Below are 16,796 nucleotides of genomic sequence, written 5' to 3'. Positions count from 1 at the left end.
TTGGCTCACCATTTTTTCCACCAGCTCCATTTTCTTCTTGCAAAGGGGCAAAGTCCTGTGTGGCTTTGGGCTCCTGATCTTCGTTTCGACGGGTGCTTGTCCTGTCTGCCAACTGATCTGCCACATCCCTCTGGCAGGGTTTGGGCCAAACAAGGCACGCAGGCTGATGTGCTATTTAAAGGATTGCTTGCAACCAGTGCAGCTCCACTGGGTGAGGTGCAGCTGGATTAGGCAGTGGCCAGGTGAGGTTGTAGCCTTGTTTTCAGCGCAGCAAAACTCCCAGGAATTCTTCTACTGGGTGCAGGCTGTTGCTGCTTTCTGCAACAGTGTTGCTGTGCCCTGGGCTACCCATGGTTTCTGGAAGACTTTTGTTCATTTGTTTTAATTTGTGTCTGGCTAAGAGGTGATGTGTGTGTTTGCGTGAATGTATACGTGTGTCTGTCTGTCTGTATGCCTGTAAATGTATGGAGACACATCCATGATATAAATCAAAAAGAATGTCTTTGATTAATTTAATAGCAGACTGATTTTATCCTTCATGAAACACATTACATTTAGAGCATGCTGCTCTTTTGTTTTTGAAGCTTTAAGGAGTTTATGATTTTAGTCCTTCCAGTACATGCCTTATCATTCACAAGAGATTCACACTTTTGTTCAAAGATTTTAGTTCTTGCAGGACTGGCTAATTTGAGGGGTTTAAACTCTTCTTTTTATTAGGAACTAAAAATAACTTCATATTAAGGCATTGAAGGTAAATAAAGTGTATACTGTAAAACTGACACTCCTAAATCTGGAAGACCTGACATCTGGATAAACAGCTGATGGATTGCCTGAAATCAACTGTCTAAAGCAGTAATCAGAAATTCAGTGGGGACAATCTAATATTCAGAAACAGAGGCAACTCCTTCTCAATCTTCGAATGGTTTTTGTTCAGTCTGTTCCTAAGGTTTGGGTTTTTTTACCTTACAGTCAAAAGCTCTTCGGGAAAAATGGCTGCTACAGGGAATTCCTGCTGGCTCTGCCGAAGAGGAAGAAGCCAGAAGGAGGCAGTCAGAAGAGGATGAGCTGAAGGTGAAAAAGCTGGAAGAAAACATACACAGGTAGGGACAGTTTCCCTTTGCTTTGCCTAAGAGCAGTCACTCCCATTAAGGCTAGAGACCTTCCTTGCTCAGGTCCCCATCTCTGGCAGCAGCTGATAGCAGCTGCCCAGGGAAGACTGTAAGAGGCAGGCACACATACAGCCAAACGTGCCCAGAATTTGTCTCCCAGATGTCCATAGTTTGCAAGGTAGAGCCATCGTGGTATCTTTGTGTTTAATGGACTTTGATGGATTTCTCTCACGAAGGAGCTAAAACAAGGGCTGAGTTCCCCCTTCAGATGCACGTGTATGACTTGGTCAACAGTTGAGAGATTCTCCATTGCTTTACACCTCCTACAGCCAAAAGGAGTTCAAAGAGGGGCGGCACTCTTTTGCACTCACTTTTCACTGGTGCAAATGACTTTTTGAAATGCAACAGCAGATGCCACCAGCAGATCAAATATCTACTGCTTTCAAAAGCAAGGTTTGGGCGTTAGAATTATTTCCTTTTATCAGTTTCCCATTGCAGTCTGAGTTGATGTTTGTCCTCTTTTTTGTGTTTTCCTTTGTTTTGCTGCAAACAATGGGCTCTAAAGCTCATAAGGAACATGCTTTTATCCCTCACAGAACAAATTCCAGAGCTGCTGCTTCTGCCATTTAGGCTATGTGAATTTAGAGTTTTTTCAGCTGGCAGAAAACTGGCAAAAGTTGGTCAAATTTGGCACTACAGCTTTTACAAATGTGTCAGCTGAAGCATATAGGCGACAGAAAAAAGCAAATAGGACCAACAGTCCAAGGACTGAGGTATTAGCCTAGCATCTGGTGAACTCAATTTGCCTTATGCCAGGTTTCTTGAGAAATTTCTTGGAGAAATCACTCAGAATATTTCTTTGGGGATATACAGAAGCAGACCCACCCTGAGCTTGGACAACATTAAATGGCTTCTATGTGGAAGTAATAGATCAGCATGAATGTAAGAGTTGTCTCATACTACTGGTCTCTCTCTTGTGATTCCTATTAATTAAAACTGATCTGAGAATGTGCATTGTTCTTTCACATCTGTGGTAACACAAGGCAAGAACCCTTTTTTTTTTACATTTCGTATGCTACCTGATGTTTTACTCCATAAATTAATGCAGTAGATGGAAAGAATACATGGACTCAACTTCAGAAATATATACTGTAATACATATTTCATCTAGTGCTGAATGCTGCAAGGTGCTAAGTGCTCTGATCCCATCCAGCAAAACACATCGGCATGTGCTTAATTTTAGCTGTGTGAGTACCACCACTGAAAGCAACGAAACCTGCTTTGCTTAATTAGTTCAAAGTGTAGGATGAAAGTATGTGTAAAACCTTTGCCCCTGTGGTTTGGGTTTTTTTTTCCTTAACTTCAGCCATGAAGTAAAATCTTTGAATATTTGGAAGTAATGGAGCTCTCTTCTGCTGTGACCACCTGACAAATGACAGGTCAGCTGCTTGCTCCTGAGTTGAAAGGACATTTCTTTGACAGCCTCACTAGCATGCTTAACTTCCCTGTTATCTTTCTAAGGGAGCTCCAAAAACAGTTAAAAAGTATTTTAATTTAAATTGGAAAATATTATGCCTGAACTGTAGAGATAAGACGGCAGAGGTTGAAGTCACTAGTCTAATTACATTTTACATCCATGACAACATGACACATCCAGAGCCCGTCAAGATAGGCTGAGAAGGTAAAGAGCTGTAGAAGGGGTAAGAAGATAGAAGATCTCAGGCATGTTACCTGGAGGAGTGAAGTAGAACAAACTCATCCTGAAAGGATTTTTTTTCTGCCTGTGCACCACATTTCCCCTCTGCATTCCCAGGAGAGAATCAGGGGGGAGGATTATGGGGGAACCATCCATATGTTCATGTTTGCAGGGGCCCAATGGTCCTTTGGAAGTGCGCTATGCACTATCCAATGGGACCCCTATGAAACAGCCCAAACATTCTCAATGAGGGCAACAGAGGACAGATTAAGCTGGTTCACCAGGAGGATGGAAAACTACCAGAAGACCAGCCATAGAGTTGATGCCAGGGGACTGTATGACCACTGTGCCATGGATTTTGCATATTCATTAGAGTCACACTGCACTGTATGTGCAAGCACAGAGCAGGTGCAGTATCAAGACATCTGTGAAGAAGTCCTGTGGCACATGTGCTGGGTTTGTCCCTGTTGGAAAATATGCAAAGCCTTTTACATTTGCTCTCGGAGCAGGGTGAAGCTTACTCGTGAAGGCCAATGTCCAACATTTGCTGGCAGCCAGCACCCATGCCCCTGCTTTAATAAGGGGGAACATGCAGTCATCCCCTCCCTCTTGCAGCAGAGCATCCCATCGTCATCTCAGAGAGCACCATTTCTTCTGCTCACAATGAAGCACTCAGGAAGGTCCCTTTCTCATACTTCTGAGTTTACTACACAAACACAAGAGAAATGGCACATTGCACATGAGAAATATCCATCTACTACACACGGCGCAAGAGAAATATCCATCTTTATTGGCAGGCCAGGCACAAACAGTAGGTCTCACAAGCTGAGTGAACTGCAACACTTAGAACAGAAAACTGAAGGAGGTAGTGTTTGAGACCAGGCTAACGTTCATAAGTGAGGATGTGGGCTCACGTAAGTCTGTGCTGTCCAGACGAGGCAAATATTTCTACCTTAGGCAAACAGTAGGGCTAGCTATGGGTTTATAGATGTTCTTGAAGGCCTTGCACATAACACAAATGCTTCAGTTGAGTATTGCTTTTTCTAATTCAGTTTTAAGTGACTTTCCCACTAAAATCAGACGTTTTGCAAGATGTACACATGCTTGTAGTGTTTATTCTTAAGCTAGTGTAACCAGTTCTCCTTTGTGTGGGAGGTGTTTCATTTCAACTAGGATAGCAAAAATGCATGAGTGTACAGACTGCTGTTTACTTATTAGACTTCCATGTTAACCTGATACAAGAAATCACACACTTCAGCTTGTAGCTTGCAAGGATATGTGCGTATGAGTAAACCTAGACATGAGTAAGTGTAATGCTTTAATGAGCTCCCTCATCTGCAAAAGCATTTGGAAGAAGGATGCCTACATTAGTCAGCATTTCTGTACACTTCATGCCAAGCAAAAACAGAAATAAAGCAGAACAGTCCATAGTAAAGAATGCAATACAAATAATTAAATACTATCATGCAATAATGCTGATAATTACCAACAAGTGGACACAGAAGTACAAGATGCACATACAAGTTAAAAAAACAGGGAGTGCAAGATGAAGACAAGATGCAGGCGTATGAACAGTGTAACAGTGGATTACAGACAGAATGGACATTTGATAGTTGGGATTAGTTTAATACATTTAGAGATTTTGAAACTAGTTTAATATGTTTAGAGATATTGAAACATATGAACACTAGAAACCCAAGAATGTGAAGTGGAAATAGAAGAATAAGCAGACTTGAAGCAAGTTTGGTCCTGGACTCCCAGCATTCCTACTTGCCTAACTTGAGTCTTCAGAACAAGCCTTATGCTGCGCCATGTAAAAATCCTGGTATAGTGTCTTGCATTTCTTTAAAAAAGTGGTTGGTCCAGTGGGCTTAACAGGAAGATTGGACCCCTTAGTCAACATTCATTAAGTCCTAAGTGGGCTGGAAATCTGTCAGTAGAGATAAGGATGGAAAGGCATTGCTGCATTGTTAAATGTTTGAAACCCAGCTGCAAGATTGGTGGTACCATTGTATCAATGGCAGAGCAGAACCAGATGTGGATTTAGGATATCTCTGAGCACAAACTGTCCTTAGTCATAGAGAAGCTTTAAAGCTAGTTTAGTTTTTCATGTTCTCCTAAAGATCTTGGGTCAATGTTAGAGGAAAACAGCCATTTCTGCATTTCTTTTCCACTGTCACACAGTGAGAAAGTGATCTCCTCTTTTCTGCAGCTACCTTAGATTTGGGGTAAATGATACCAAAGGAGTAAAAAATGAACGAAAAGCATTTCCCTTTCCTTAAACCTATTCTCCAAAATCACAGACCTGAAATGTATTGTTTGGGATAGCATTGATGCAGATGCCCAGTGAACGTCCACAGGCATGTTTCTGATGGTGTGTTGTAGGTGAAACAAGCACTGGAATGTGTTGCATGCATCCCATGGTTATTTTTACCGCATGACAGTCTGTTATTTTGCAGCAGTGAATGGAAAGTTGGCATTCGACATCTGGGTATTAACAGGCAGCATTCATAGAGCAGAGCAGCCCACCCACAGCCTGCTGTTCCTTCACAGCACTTGAAAGGCTCCCAAAATTATTCTGTTTTGCTGGATTACTTTATAGTACATGCTGGCGGCCTGTGTTTACTACAAAAGGTGAAAACTTTTCATTGCTCTGAAGCTTTCATGTAGCACGCCAATATGAAATGCTCTGTGACAACATATCTCCCTACTTGATGATGGACACTGGCATGAGATACCAGGACTGGACTTATTGTGCTGCTGGAGAAAAGAAACCCACTGAGCTAAATCCTCGGTAAAGTGGCATATCCCCTCAGTAATCAAAAGCGCATCTGTTCATGTTGGATGAGGAGGTGCCCATCAACTCCAAGGAGAGACAAATTATTGCTCTAGCAGAGCAGACATTTTGGACATGTGGACAAGGCAGACAGCTTAGAGCAGTAGATGCTGCATCCCCAAAAAGCGCGTGCAAGAAACACTTGTGGCACTTCGGCACTGTGGCAGCTCTTGGGAGTGAAGCAATGCAGGACAGCAGACAAGGTGTACATGTATCCCCTGTTCTTTACTCAGGGCTACTCAGCTGTCAGCACATCCAGCTCCTAACGTTTGCAAAAGCCCGTTGGGGTTGTGGAGTGTTTCACTCTCGTGCATGCTGGTGGTGAGCCACAGCTGTCACCTCTAGGAGAATGTTCTTCCATGGTGGTGCAGCGTGGAGGTTGAGCCCCAATGTTAATGGTGGCAGGGGCAGGTCTGTGCTTTGGACCGTAAGTCATGAGCTCTTTCCTGGGACAATCATATGTCTTTGCTGGCTGCTGTTGTCTTGCTGATGTAGGCATGTGGTAAATACATGCAAAAACTCCCTCCCTCCCAGCAGCTCCCATCTCAGAGTGCTGCTGTTCTTCTATACTTACAAAACGTTGGAAAGTATTTTAATGAAGTGTTTAACTGGAAGACACCTATGAGAGGGACTGCTGGACAAGCACAGCTTCCATCCAAGAAACGCACTTAACATGATGGACCAAAAGAGATGCTGAATGTAAGCTTACACAAGAGAGATGACCAGTGATGGAGGAAGAGAGATGACACCACCTCTCTCAGGCAAAAGGTGCCTTGGTTGTGTGAGGCTCTCTGTTGTTATACTGTGCTCGACCTACGTCTGCTTACCAGGTACTAGGTAGAAGCAGATCCAAAATGGAGTAAAACTTCTCCAAAGCTGAGAGAATTGTCCTCTTCTTCCATTAGTGCAATTGAATCTTTCCAGGTAAATTCTCAGATTTGAGTATCGTCAGAGAGGCTGGGCTAGGTCCTGAGAAGAAAACCCTCACCAAGCTGATTTGATATGCAGAAAATAAAATCTTATTAACACACTATCTTATTCATAGACTGTGAGTGCTTCATAGGTCTCTGTTGTTAGATGGGGTCTACACTAAAGTCTCTTCTCATTGCAGAGTCCAGAAAATACAGGCTTATGGTTCAGCTGAGCTTGTCGTGGCTGCTGCCCCTTTAGCATTTTCTCTCCTCCCATGGTCCATTCTTTAATTTCTTTCTGATACCAAGGTTTGTTTCCTGCTTCTTCTTCCTGGGATAAAAACTTAGCATGTCTCAGACTGGGAACTCTGGCTATAATTCAGTCTCTCTTGGGACTGTCACTAATAGTCTTTGCATGACAGAGGGAGAGAGAGCACGTAAGACAGATGTGAGTGCACTCCTTCAAAAGAAGGACCATCTGATGTCAGAACCAGCTGCTCAGACCTCCCCTAGAGCAGACAGTGCAAGCCAGGACCAGAGGTGCCATAAACCTCTCCTTAGCAAGGTCTCATCAATTTCCTTTCAGTCTTAGCCTCCAGCGAGATATGAACAGTTGCTGAAGCATATGCTAGTGCAGAGAACAGTGTGTCTTCCAAGTGCATGGTCCACATGAGCATGAATGTTTTGCAACTTCCACATTGATAGCAGCTGGAAAAAATTATTAGGAACATTGTTTATTCAGCATTTTTGGGTTTTACCTAGAATGACAGATGCAGCTGTAGACAGGCCCTTGGTTCGTCTCCACATGCTGCCCATACGACCAGTTGCTTTGGGTGAGCTCTCTAAAAGTGAAATAGCAAAAATATCTCCTCATAGCCAGGCAGTCTCTCCAAATTCTGCTCGCCTTATGAGGGAAGATCAAGCTTTCTGCACAGGAGCAGCTGTTCTTCCCCAAGCCCTCTGTCTGGTTCTCCACTAAGATTGATCAATATCAGATCTCATCTGCTGAAGCTGCACAGATTCCAATTTCGGCAACCCCTAAGAACTGTGGTTTCCAAAACAGCACATCCTTCACCTCCCATAAAGCTTTTGCCAGGGTGCATTTCATATGTTATACGTTTCTTAGGAAAACAGAGACCAAAACAAAACCAGGCAAAAAGCCTCAACAACAGGAAATCTCAGATTTTCAAAGGAACCTGCTCTGCGGTGTGATTAGAGAATTCCTCAGGACTTGCAGGATGATCTCAGAAAAGCACTAAGTTAAGAGTTGCTGTGTGGCAAGGGGTCTGAGGTTTTTACATATGATAGAAAATATTCAGATATAGCACTTAAAAAAAAGAAAAAAACTTAAAAATAATAACACAACTTACTACTTTGGTTCTGAAACTCAACCCATACTTAAAATAGCAGAATGACATGCCAGTGCTTTAACAATTGCCTAAATGCTGGTGTTCTGGGTTTAGGAGTAGCAATCTCAGGATCTTCCACAACTCCTAGTCATTGCTAGCTTGCAATTATTTAATTATGCTTATGCATCTTTTAAAGTGGGCAAAAGGATTGATTGTTCAATTTGAGCACAGACTCCCTCTGCTCCAGTTATGTCTGCTCTCCTCAAATATGTGTACCAGTTATGGACCTTGATAAAGACACTCATTTGCCTAATTTGGGAGCAAGACATAGAAGAAATTCCAAAGCCCTGTCTCTATGTATCAAAGAATTTCCATCTCAAGTGCTTCTGACACTTCATCCATGTCAGTATGCTATAGATTAAGAGACATGTTCCTCAAGAAGGAAGGGACACATAGGCTTAAATTCATCTCTGGACAGAAGCAGGTTTTCAAGGACACCTTTTTTAGGCAAGCTAACACATTGTAAAGTAGCATCACTTTCTAAATGGCTTAAAACCTTTAGTACATGCTACAGCCCCTTGTGAAAGGGGCAGTTACCACCTCTGGGCCAGGCTCAGCAAGAAAAGTGCAATTTCAATCACTGCAGCCTTTCAATAACATGGATGTTCTGCACAAGGCTGGATTTCTGTTGCCATACTAGATGAGACCCAGTGACAGATTATCAAGTGCAAAACTTCAGAATCTCCTTGGCTTTAACATTTCAAAGCTGAAAAATTCATGTGACTCTCTGTGTGATGCTGTTTGCAAGATGGGGAAACTTCTTCGTAACACATGTATTTATCATATGTGTTGAATCACTACACTCCCTCTGCGTGCAAAACCATCTAAGATTTCACACTTCTTTTAAGCCTAGTAGAACTGACATGGGTTTCCTGAAGCAGTAAATTGTGGTACAGCATAAAGAGTAGGACTTGTTGACTTCATTACATCTGAATTAAATCTTAATCATGGGCCAAATGGGATTGTTGCCTGGAGTAAAACAAAAAGGACTAGTCTCCATTCCTTCCCTTGATGTGCTTATCTTTGCTGGAGTTGGCTGGCTGGTTGGCTTTCCTTGTATGCCAGCCCTACCACAGGGCAGTCCTGGTGATACAGCTCCTTCCACACAGTTAGTCCATATAGCACTTGGTGGCTGTAAAAAACAAAATTGTGGTAAATCTGTAACAGCAAGACATGTTTGTGTGGAGGTGACATACACATGCACAATTTTGAAAGAGATGACAAACCTGGAGTGTATTTACAAAGCAAAGGCACAAAGTTAGGCAACAGCCTGGGTTGATTTTATTTTGTTGGTGCTTTATGGTGGTTATTTACTCTGTCTTCACCTTAAATCAGAGGACTTTCCTCTTCCCTGCCAAACCTCTCTTTATGTGCTGTGTCTGTGTCTGGCAAGGCCAGAACATGCAGCGTACACACACACTCACACACGTGTGCTTGCAAAGCCAGGGAAGACAGTGCTGCAGTTCTGGTCCTCGGTAGCTCCCTTCTCCAAAAGGCTCAGGTTCATCCTGTATAACTGCAGGAGTTTAAATAAGTCACCTGCATCTAGAGCATCATCTCCTTTAGTCCCCCATGCAGTCAGTGAGGAAAGAGCATCACCTCCATGGCCTGTGTAAGCCCATCTCTCTCCCTTGAGTATAGGTGCCTCAGTTAAGTGCCTCAAGTGCAATGGGTGGAATTTAAGCCTTAATGTTACTTCCTGTACAGGCACCCTCCACGGGGCCTCTGGGCGCTACCGTGATGCAAATAGTCATTAATAACCATTAATTATGTATCTGGTGCATCATGTGTTTGTTACCCCAGGCCCTGCCCTGTCATTCTTGCTAGTAGTCAGCACTTACACGTATTTCTGCAGAGCTGGGCGAGCTCTGAGTAGGTAGAGGTACAGTTGGAGGAGGAGCAAGGTGCAGTGTCTGGAGCCACCCAGTGGGCATTGCACGTCTTAGCCTCTTTTTTAAAAAATCTGCAGTCTGAAAAGCACATCACCTTCCCTGTAGGGTTTTTAAACTGCTGCAGTATGCGAATTCTAAGGCAAAAAATAATGCAAATCCCAGCTGGTGGTCCACAGAAGACAAAGGAAGACTGGATGTGCAGTCAGGAATCCTGACTGATTCTGAATAACTGGATCACTGGTGAGATAGAAATTTCAAAAAGCTGTGAAAACATTTTGTAGATTATAACTCGTCTGGAAGACCTGTCAGAACAATGCCATGCTCATGCTACCCCGTGCCCAGGAAAATGCAATTAGTCCTTCGTGTGAAAGATTGTTAAATTATGCCTACTCTGTACTAGAACATTTTTAGTAATGCAGCTGCACAAGCAAAGCTTCCCTTTGTGGATTCATTTTTTACCGGCAAAAATTATGGACACTTAAATGGAATGATCTCTAAAGGCAGAGATTATTGTAGCCCTGTATAACCACCTCTCTACTGGAAAACATACTGAAATAAAAATTGTTTAAAAATAATCTACCCTCTAGGCAACAACAGCACATCAGCAGGATAGTCTGAAGTTAGTAACCGGAGACAGACGCAGGGACCAGGTCTTTGCATCCTGCATCCCTCTGGACAAAGTAAGTGGTATGCAGAGTGTGTCCCTGGGAATTGCCTCAAGGGGAGAAAACAGCCATGACAGGATGAAGCCCAGGATTACCCCTGGGTTAAACTCTCACCTCTACCATTGATTTCTTGCATAACTTGGAGCAAGGTCATTCAAGAGTTCTTCCACATCTCCAATTCCAGTGTTCATTTGTGTAATTATCTTTCCCACACTTCTAGCATAATGTGAGATGAGCTTTTTGGTACAGGAATTGCTTCTCACTGTACACAAGGGACCTCACTGGTGCCACTTAGACATCCTGAGCGAATTTTCATTCTTCAGACTTCTTCATGTTCTTCTCTTATTTTGCAGTGGCAAGACAAATAAGAAATAGATTCTTATTAACACAAACGGTCCATGCTTTTAGAGAAAGCAGGAAAGAACAGCCTTTCACTCAACAAAGTGATTCACACTGTGACTGGACTCATGCTTCTTGCTAAGACTGTAAATCTGGCTCTTGGTTGTCACACCAAGAGTCTTATGTTTCAAAGCAGAATTATTTGAAAGCACAAAAGCAACGTAATATTTGGGTAGCGTGTGCAAGTTATGGTGTGAAGCTTATGCTTTAATGCTCTAATATGCAAAAGACAGAGACAGGCAAGTTTAAAACATTCAGCAGCATCTACTGGGTATAGGCTCTGGTGCCGACAAAGTACAAAATCCTTCAGCTAGCTCTGAACCTGTGTGCTGATTGCACTGCAGCTGTAGCAAGACGGAGCAGCTCTGTAAATAGTCAGGTGGTTGACTGTGCACTGCCATGGCTGCTGGTGGTGTCTAAGCTAGCTCAGGTATCTTAACACTGTGTTGCATAGCACTGAAACTGGTGCAGACTTTTACACTGCAGCGCGATTACATCGAAATCAGAGGGCTGGCTTCAGCCCCAGTGGTTGTGGTAGCTTCCACTCATCTGTAGGTAGCTGGTGCAGGACAGGCACAAGCTGCAGCATGGTCTACCTAGCCACTCAGCTGGCCAGCTTGAGCTGGTGTCTAAGTTGGTGCAGCCTCACCCATATCAGTGCTCAAACAATGCAAGCTCTAGGTGGGTAGGGCACATCCATCCATGCTGAGATCATACTTGTGGTGGTGCTGAAGACATGGCTTGAGGTGCCTCAGGCCTATGAAGTGACACAGCTGCATAATTAAATACATAGCTTTTGTTGATAATTCCTGGGGGTGTTTTATGTTTTAATTCAGCTATCAAAATCCAGTTCCCAAATGATTCGTTCATCTCTTTAATGTGCCAGCATTTTTCTTATCATTGCCCATTAACCACTGGGCTTGTTTTATTTATGTCTGAAAGAGCTTCTTTTAGTCATTTGTGTGAAGAAGAAAAATCTGCAGCCTACTAAATCCACAGTGCTTTTGGGCAGGGTTACTGAAAATGGCAAATGCATTTCATGGTTTTCCATGCAAACAGATGAAAGATTGATTTTTGTGGCTTCTTTTTCTACTACTGTCATTGTCTGTATGCACTGACCCAGGAATCCTGGATCCTCACTGGATCTCCAGGTGGGGTCCATCACCGTGCACAGTGTTATATATTCTTCAGTGCAAAGACTTTATAATGTAAACCAGTGAGGCAAGCAATCACTAGAAAAGGACATGAGGACCAAAAGCATGGACTAGAGCTAGGTTTTCCAAGCCTGAGTGACCTGCCATCTAGATAAGGCAAGTCTGCAATCAACTGGTGGAATCAAATCGTTAACATAGATCTTTTACACCAGAAGAAATGCATGTTCTCTGCTAACAGATACCAGAGAGAGAAGGCAATTCCAGCACAGGCCCTGTCATCTGTGATGGTAGCCCAGGGAAAATGCCATAAATGGTGGAGTTACAGTTGAGTTATTTAAAGGACATTTTATTTGTAGGAAGCCCATTTGAGAAACATGAGCATGCCTACAGAATCTTAACTGCAGAAAATGTGAATAAAACAGATATTCCCAGTAAACATGGGTTACTGATGATAGGTAAGGTTTGAGTGTGTTTGTCTGAGGGAGTGCGTAACACTCTAGTCAAAGAAGTGACCAGAGAAAACAACTTTTAATTAAGTCTTGGAGTCCCAAGTCTTATATGACAAGTTTTCCGTTCAGTTTTATTTTTATGCGTATTATTTTTTTAATGTATTTGGAAAATTGCAAATACAGTTTCTTTGTATGAGTCCATCTTTAGCCTCCTCTCCAGTCTTTAAATTTAAGGGTACTTGTTAATCAGGATAATTAATTTTATACAAGTGATCCTCACAAGAACCCACACTGCAATCTCACTGCAAACCCACACTGGCAGCTGGTGTGCAGTGAGATGTTTTTCTTTAGGTTCATCAGATAAAGGGACAGTCATAACAACCCAGATAAGGTTTGTTAAGACTTTCAGTTGACGCTAAACCTCTTAGTTCCAAAAGAATAGAGGGGGAAGATCAAATACAGTAAGTCATAGCAAAAACCTAGGGGTTTTCTGACTTGTCTGATGATCTCTGAGCTTTGTGACTTGGCACACCTGGAACGGGCTCAGAAAGGCAGAAGGCTCCTAAATTTAGAAACACGTTTCAGGCAGCAGCTGCTGCAGAGCAGCAGTATGTCACCAGCAGAGCTGGTCTTGTAAGCCTCGTCTTGCTGGCAGCATCCAGGTTGGGAAACCAGAGAACCCAGTTCACCCTCCAAATGCCATTCCAGACAGGCTGCATGGGGCCAGCCATTGATCTGGTCCTGGGGAGACAATCAAGCCCACTGTTCACGAGTTACTCCCAGGAGCTTAAGATATCACTGCTGACCCGGGGGAAGATGGTTCATATCTGTTACACTGGCATTTCAGTTTTGATGCGATAGGATTCTCAGCTAAGAAATAAAAAAGAAAAAAGCCATCATAACAGCATTCTGACTTCAGGAAAGGTTGTAGCAGGAGAAAACAATGGAGCTGCCACAGGCTTTGCACGTACCATGTTTATGTCCCAGAACATGCAAGGGGAATGCCTCATGCCTTTGAGCCCTTACCCCATTGGGATCGCTTTCTGGGGAGAGCTGTGGTGTCCAGGAGTGGGGTCCACCATGAGGCAACTACAGGGTGTCACTGTGCCAAGCACATGGTGATCCTCAGCTCTGTTTTCTTCATGTGCAATAACTGCACTTTCACTTAGGCATGACCTAAAATATTTTACCACCTGCCAAAGGCTGTAAGTACGCACCAAGTCAGATGTAACTTATTATGTCACATGTATGATTGCTGAAAGCCCAGTTTTAAGGCTATGGGTAATATTAAGTAGTCTTCCAGGCAGGCAGCAGTGGCCAACACTCCCTTGTATCATCTTTTAGGCAAGTAATTTCAGGAGCAACCACTCTACAGATAAAAAAGCTATGTAATTCTCCACTCTTTGCTACTTAACATCAGCTTGACAAATGCTGATCATCAATCATACTGAAGCTATGCCACAGAAAAATCATCCTGTTTTCCTGTTGAGGCTGTCAGGAAAAGTCTTTCATGGTTGTGTAGCATCAAGTGTCAGCTGAAGAGTCTGGCTTGGTCTGGACAGCAATCTCTGAAAATGGTATAAATTTTCTGAAAGGACGGATTGAAAACAGGTTCCAGTAATAGAAGTCTGCTTCACACCAGGGTTTTGAGAACTTGTTTTTTCTTGATTAGCTATATTTTTCTGAATGTTGGTAGTACATAGTTTCTACCCAGAGAACTTCAATTATCAGGGATTTGTATAGTCAAAATGGTGCCACCTAAGGCAATGCAAAACCTCAGGTGTAACAGAGAGGCACTGTTGTGTTACCACTGGTTTGTTAAATGCTTTCATCTAAAACTCACAGAGCATGAGCAGAAAACATTATCAAACCCCTACAGATCACACCAGTGTCCACCATGTAAGAGTCGTCCAAAACTCCCCACACATGAAAGAGGACTTGCTCCCTCTCAGCACTGTGTCATTTTCCTAGCAGAAGAGACAGCCTTGAAATACCACATGAAACCCAAAAAATCATTGTTGCATCAGGTACAAGAGAGAAAGAACTCCAGAACTAAACTCAAACTGAGAAATGCCCTTCCTTCATCCATGCCTTAACTTTTCCCCCTCTTAGGACTGGGAGTGTAATATCTGACAAATGCTTTGATATCTGCAAGCAATAAGCAACAAGCATGAGAACCACATCCTGACACCCTGGCTCGTGGTGCCCAAGTCTACCAGGGATCCCAGGACCAAACAAATTTCTTGCTGGCAGTCTAGATTGCTACACACCACTTTTTTGAAGACTGCTGTTGCACAGCATTTTGTAGGCAATCATTTTGCTCTTCAAGCATTTCAAAGAAGAAAGGAGAACAGAATATCCACACTCTCTCCCTCTTGAGTGTGAACAGAGGACAGGCAAGTGCACTGTGGTTCTCGGGTAGTGAAAACACCTGCTTAAATATGGCACGTGACAAATGAAGACATTTAATGAACAGGTTGGCTCTTACAGGTGGGTCCTTGGTGCAGACACCTGTGCTTTGGCAGGCCCCAGCAAGCACCACCAGACCTCCCTTGGGCACCAGGTTTGCTTTGTGTGGCACAGCAGTGCTGTTGGGTTTTCCTGACTAAATCACAAACTTGCTTGCTTCAGTGAAGCCCTTCTAGACTTGCCTCATTGCAAACGAGGTAATACGGCTTTTCTTTTGGAAGATTACCAGATCAACAATATCCTTCTACAGGAACGGATGTGAAAAAAAAACATCTGAAGCAAATTAGTGTGTCTGATATTACTTCCTTATTTCCAGTGCTTATTTTGTCATCTGTACTGTCTGTAGGGGGTGACTGCAAAATTACCTATCCTGAAAATGTCTTTTTTCTCATTAAGAGCAGTGGTATTTAATCATTTCACAGCTTCATTAAGTGGCTTGTCTTAACATTTACTGCATCAGTACAGACTGCAAAGATCATACCAGCATCTTGAATAAGATGAAGAATGTATTGATATTTTTCCATCCTAGCAGCCCCTGCTGAGCCACCTCATCTCCCAAAGGAGAAGACATTTGAAAAACCTGATGCAATGACCCAGCATTTCTGAAAGGTGATTCTTTCTTCATTAGTCTATGCTTTTCATGCTGCTGAGCTGAAAAGGATTCAGTACAATAAAAGAAAGAAATAGCGATAGCTGGTGTTGCATTAGGAAAGAGGTAGATTTTGTTTAGTCATCTCTGGCTGAACTGCTTGTCATTGTATTAGATATATACATAACCTAAATGACTATGCACAAACAAAGCTGAAAATGGGTTGTAAGTGGGCTTTTTACTCCTTTTTCTAAATACAAATGACCTTCTTTCAAAGAACAGTCATTAAGGAAGCGACATGTACTGTGGAGATCTGAGCTTTTTCATTCAAGTATTCTTTGAAATATGTAAAAATTTTTACTGGTTGGCACAAAAATTTTGTAAAGAGATTCTCAGAAGCTGTAGTTGCCAGTAATATACCAATTTTGCACCTAGGTATTCAGGGCAAATTAACCCTTACACAAATCTATGTTGGATTAATCTGATTTTTTGGTAAGGGAAGCTTTTCCTGATAGTAGCTAGACAGTAAAATAGGACATGGAACATCTTGGTTTTACCTAAATTTCCTGTTTTATGATTTACTGGTGAAAAGTTCATGCTTTTCTATGTACTGAGAACAACTTGTAGAGCTGCATATTTCAGAAGGAATTATTATTTCATCTGAACCATGTATTTCGAACATGGTCCAGTCTTATGTAATTCTTTGAAGGATTTTCTTTCCTTCACAGGAAAGTGTCTTCCAAACAAATAATAATGCTTTGTGTCCACCGTCGGAGCAATGTTAGCTGGGAAATAGCCCAGAGTGTACAAAGTGTGTTAATGTGTCCGTTTGCCCCAGGGATGCCGAATCATGTTTTTTGTGACACTGTGCTGAGGGGCTTTGCATAATGAGGGGTTTGAAAATTTAATTTTCTCCAGCTTTTCCTGGAAAACAAGACTCCAGTTTTTGCTGGATGAAAATTTACCTTTAATAAAGAACTGAGAAACCTTGGCAGGCAGAGAAGAGAGCTTCCCAAGGAGAATCAAGGTGAAGTGATAAAGCATCGCCTTCAAAATCATCAGAAGTGCTCCAGCAGCTCCCGTAGCTGTCTGTAGTAGTTAGCCGCACTTCTGCTTTTCAGGGCCAGGCTGGTTTCATGCAGTGGATACTGCTTGTGGGATGTCTGAAATACAGCCTAAGGAGCATGCACCAGTTATTCATTAGGAGATAAAATACTC

The 16,796-nt window shown here is 42.6% G+C and overlaps 1 protein-coding gene across 3 annotated transcripts in view; it reads left to right on the top strand.

Moving 5' to 3' along the window:
- Window positions 1-16,796, top strand: part of PALM2AKAP2 (PALM2 and AKAP2 fusion) — a 277,857-nt gene that overhangs the window by 63,444 nt on the left and 197,617 nt on the right. For all 3 annotated transcript variants that reach the window (XM_072860628.1, XM_072860627.1, XM_072860626.1), the window contains exon 3: window positions 970-1,100. In XM_072860628.1, the coding sequence (XP_072716729.1) occupies window positions 970-1,100 (131 nt within the window). The remainder of the gene's footprint in view (window positions 1-969; window positions 1,101-16,796) is intronic.

The sequence above is a fragment of the Ciconia boyciana genome, chromosome 4 (genome assembly GCF_034638445.1).
Source record: "Ciconia boyciana chromosome 4, ASM3463844v1, whole genome shotgun sequence".
In the NCBI taxonomy this organism is placed as follows: Eukaryota; Metazoa; Chordata; class Aves; order Ciconiiformes; family Ciconiidae; genus Ciconia; species Ciconia boyciana.
The sequence above is the reverse complement of the archived record's forward strand: the minus strand, read 5'-3'. Positions and strand labels throughout refer to the sequence as shown.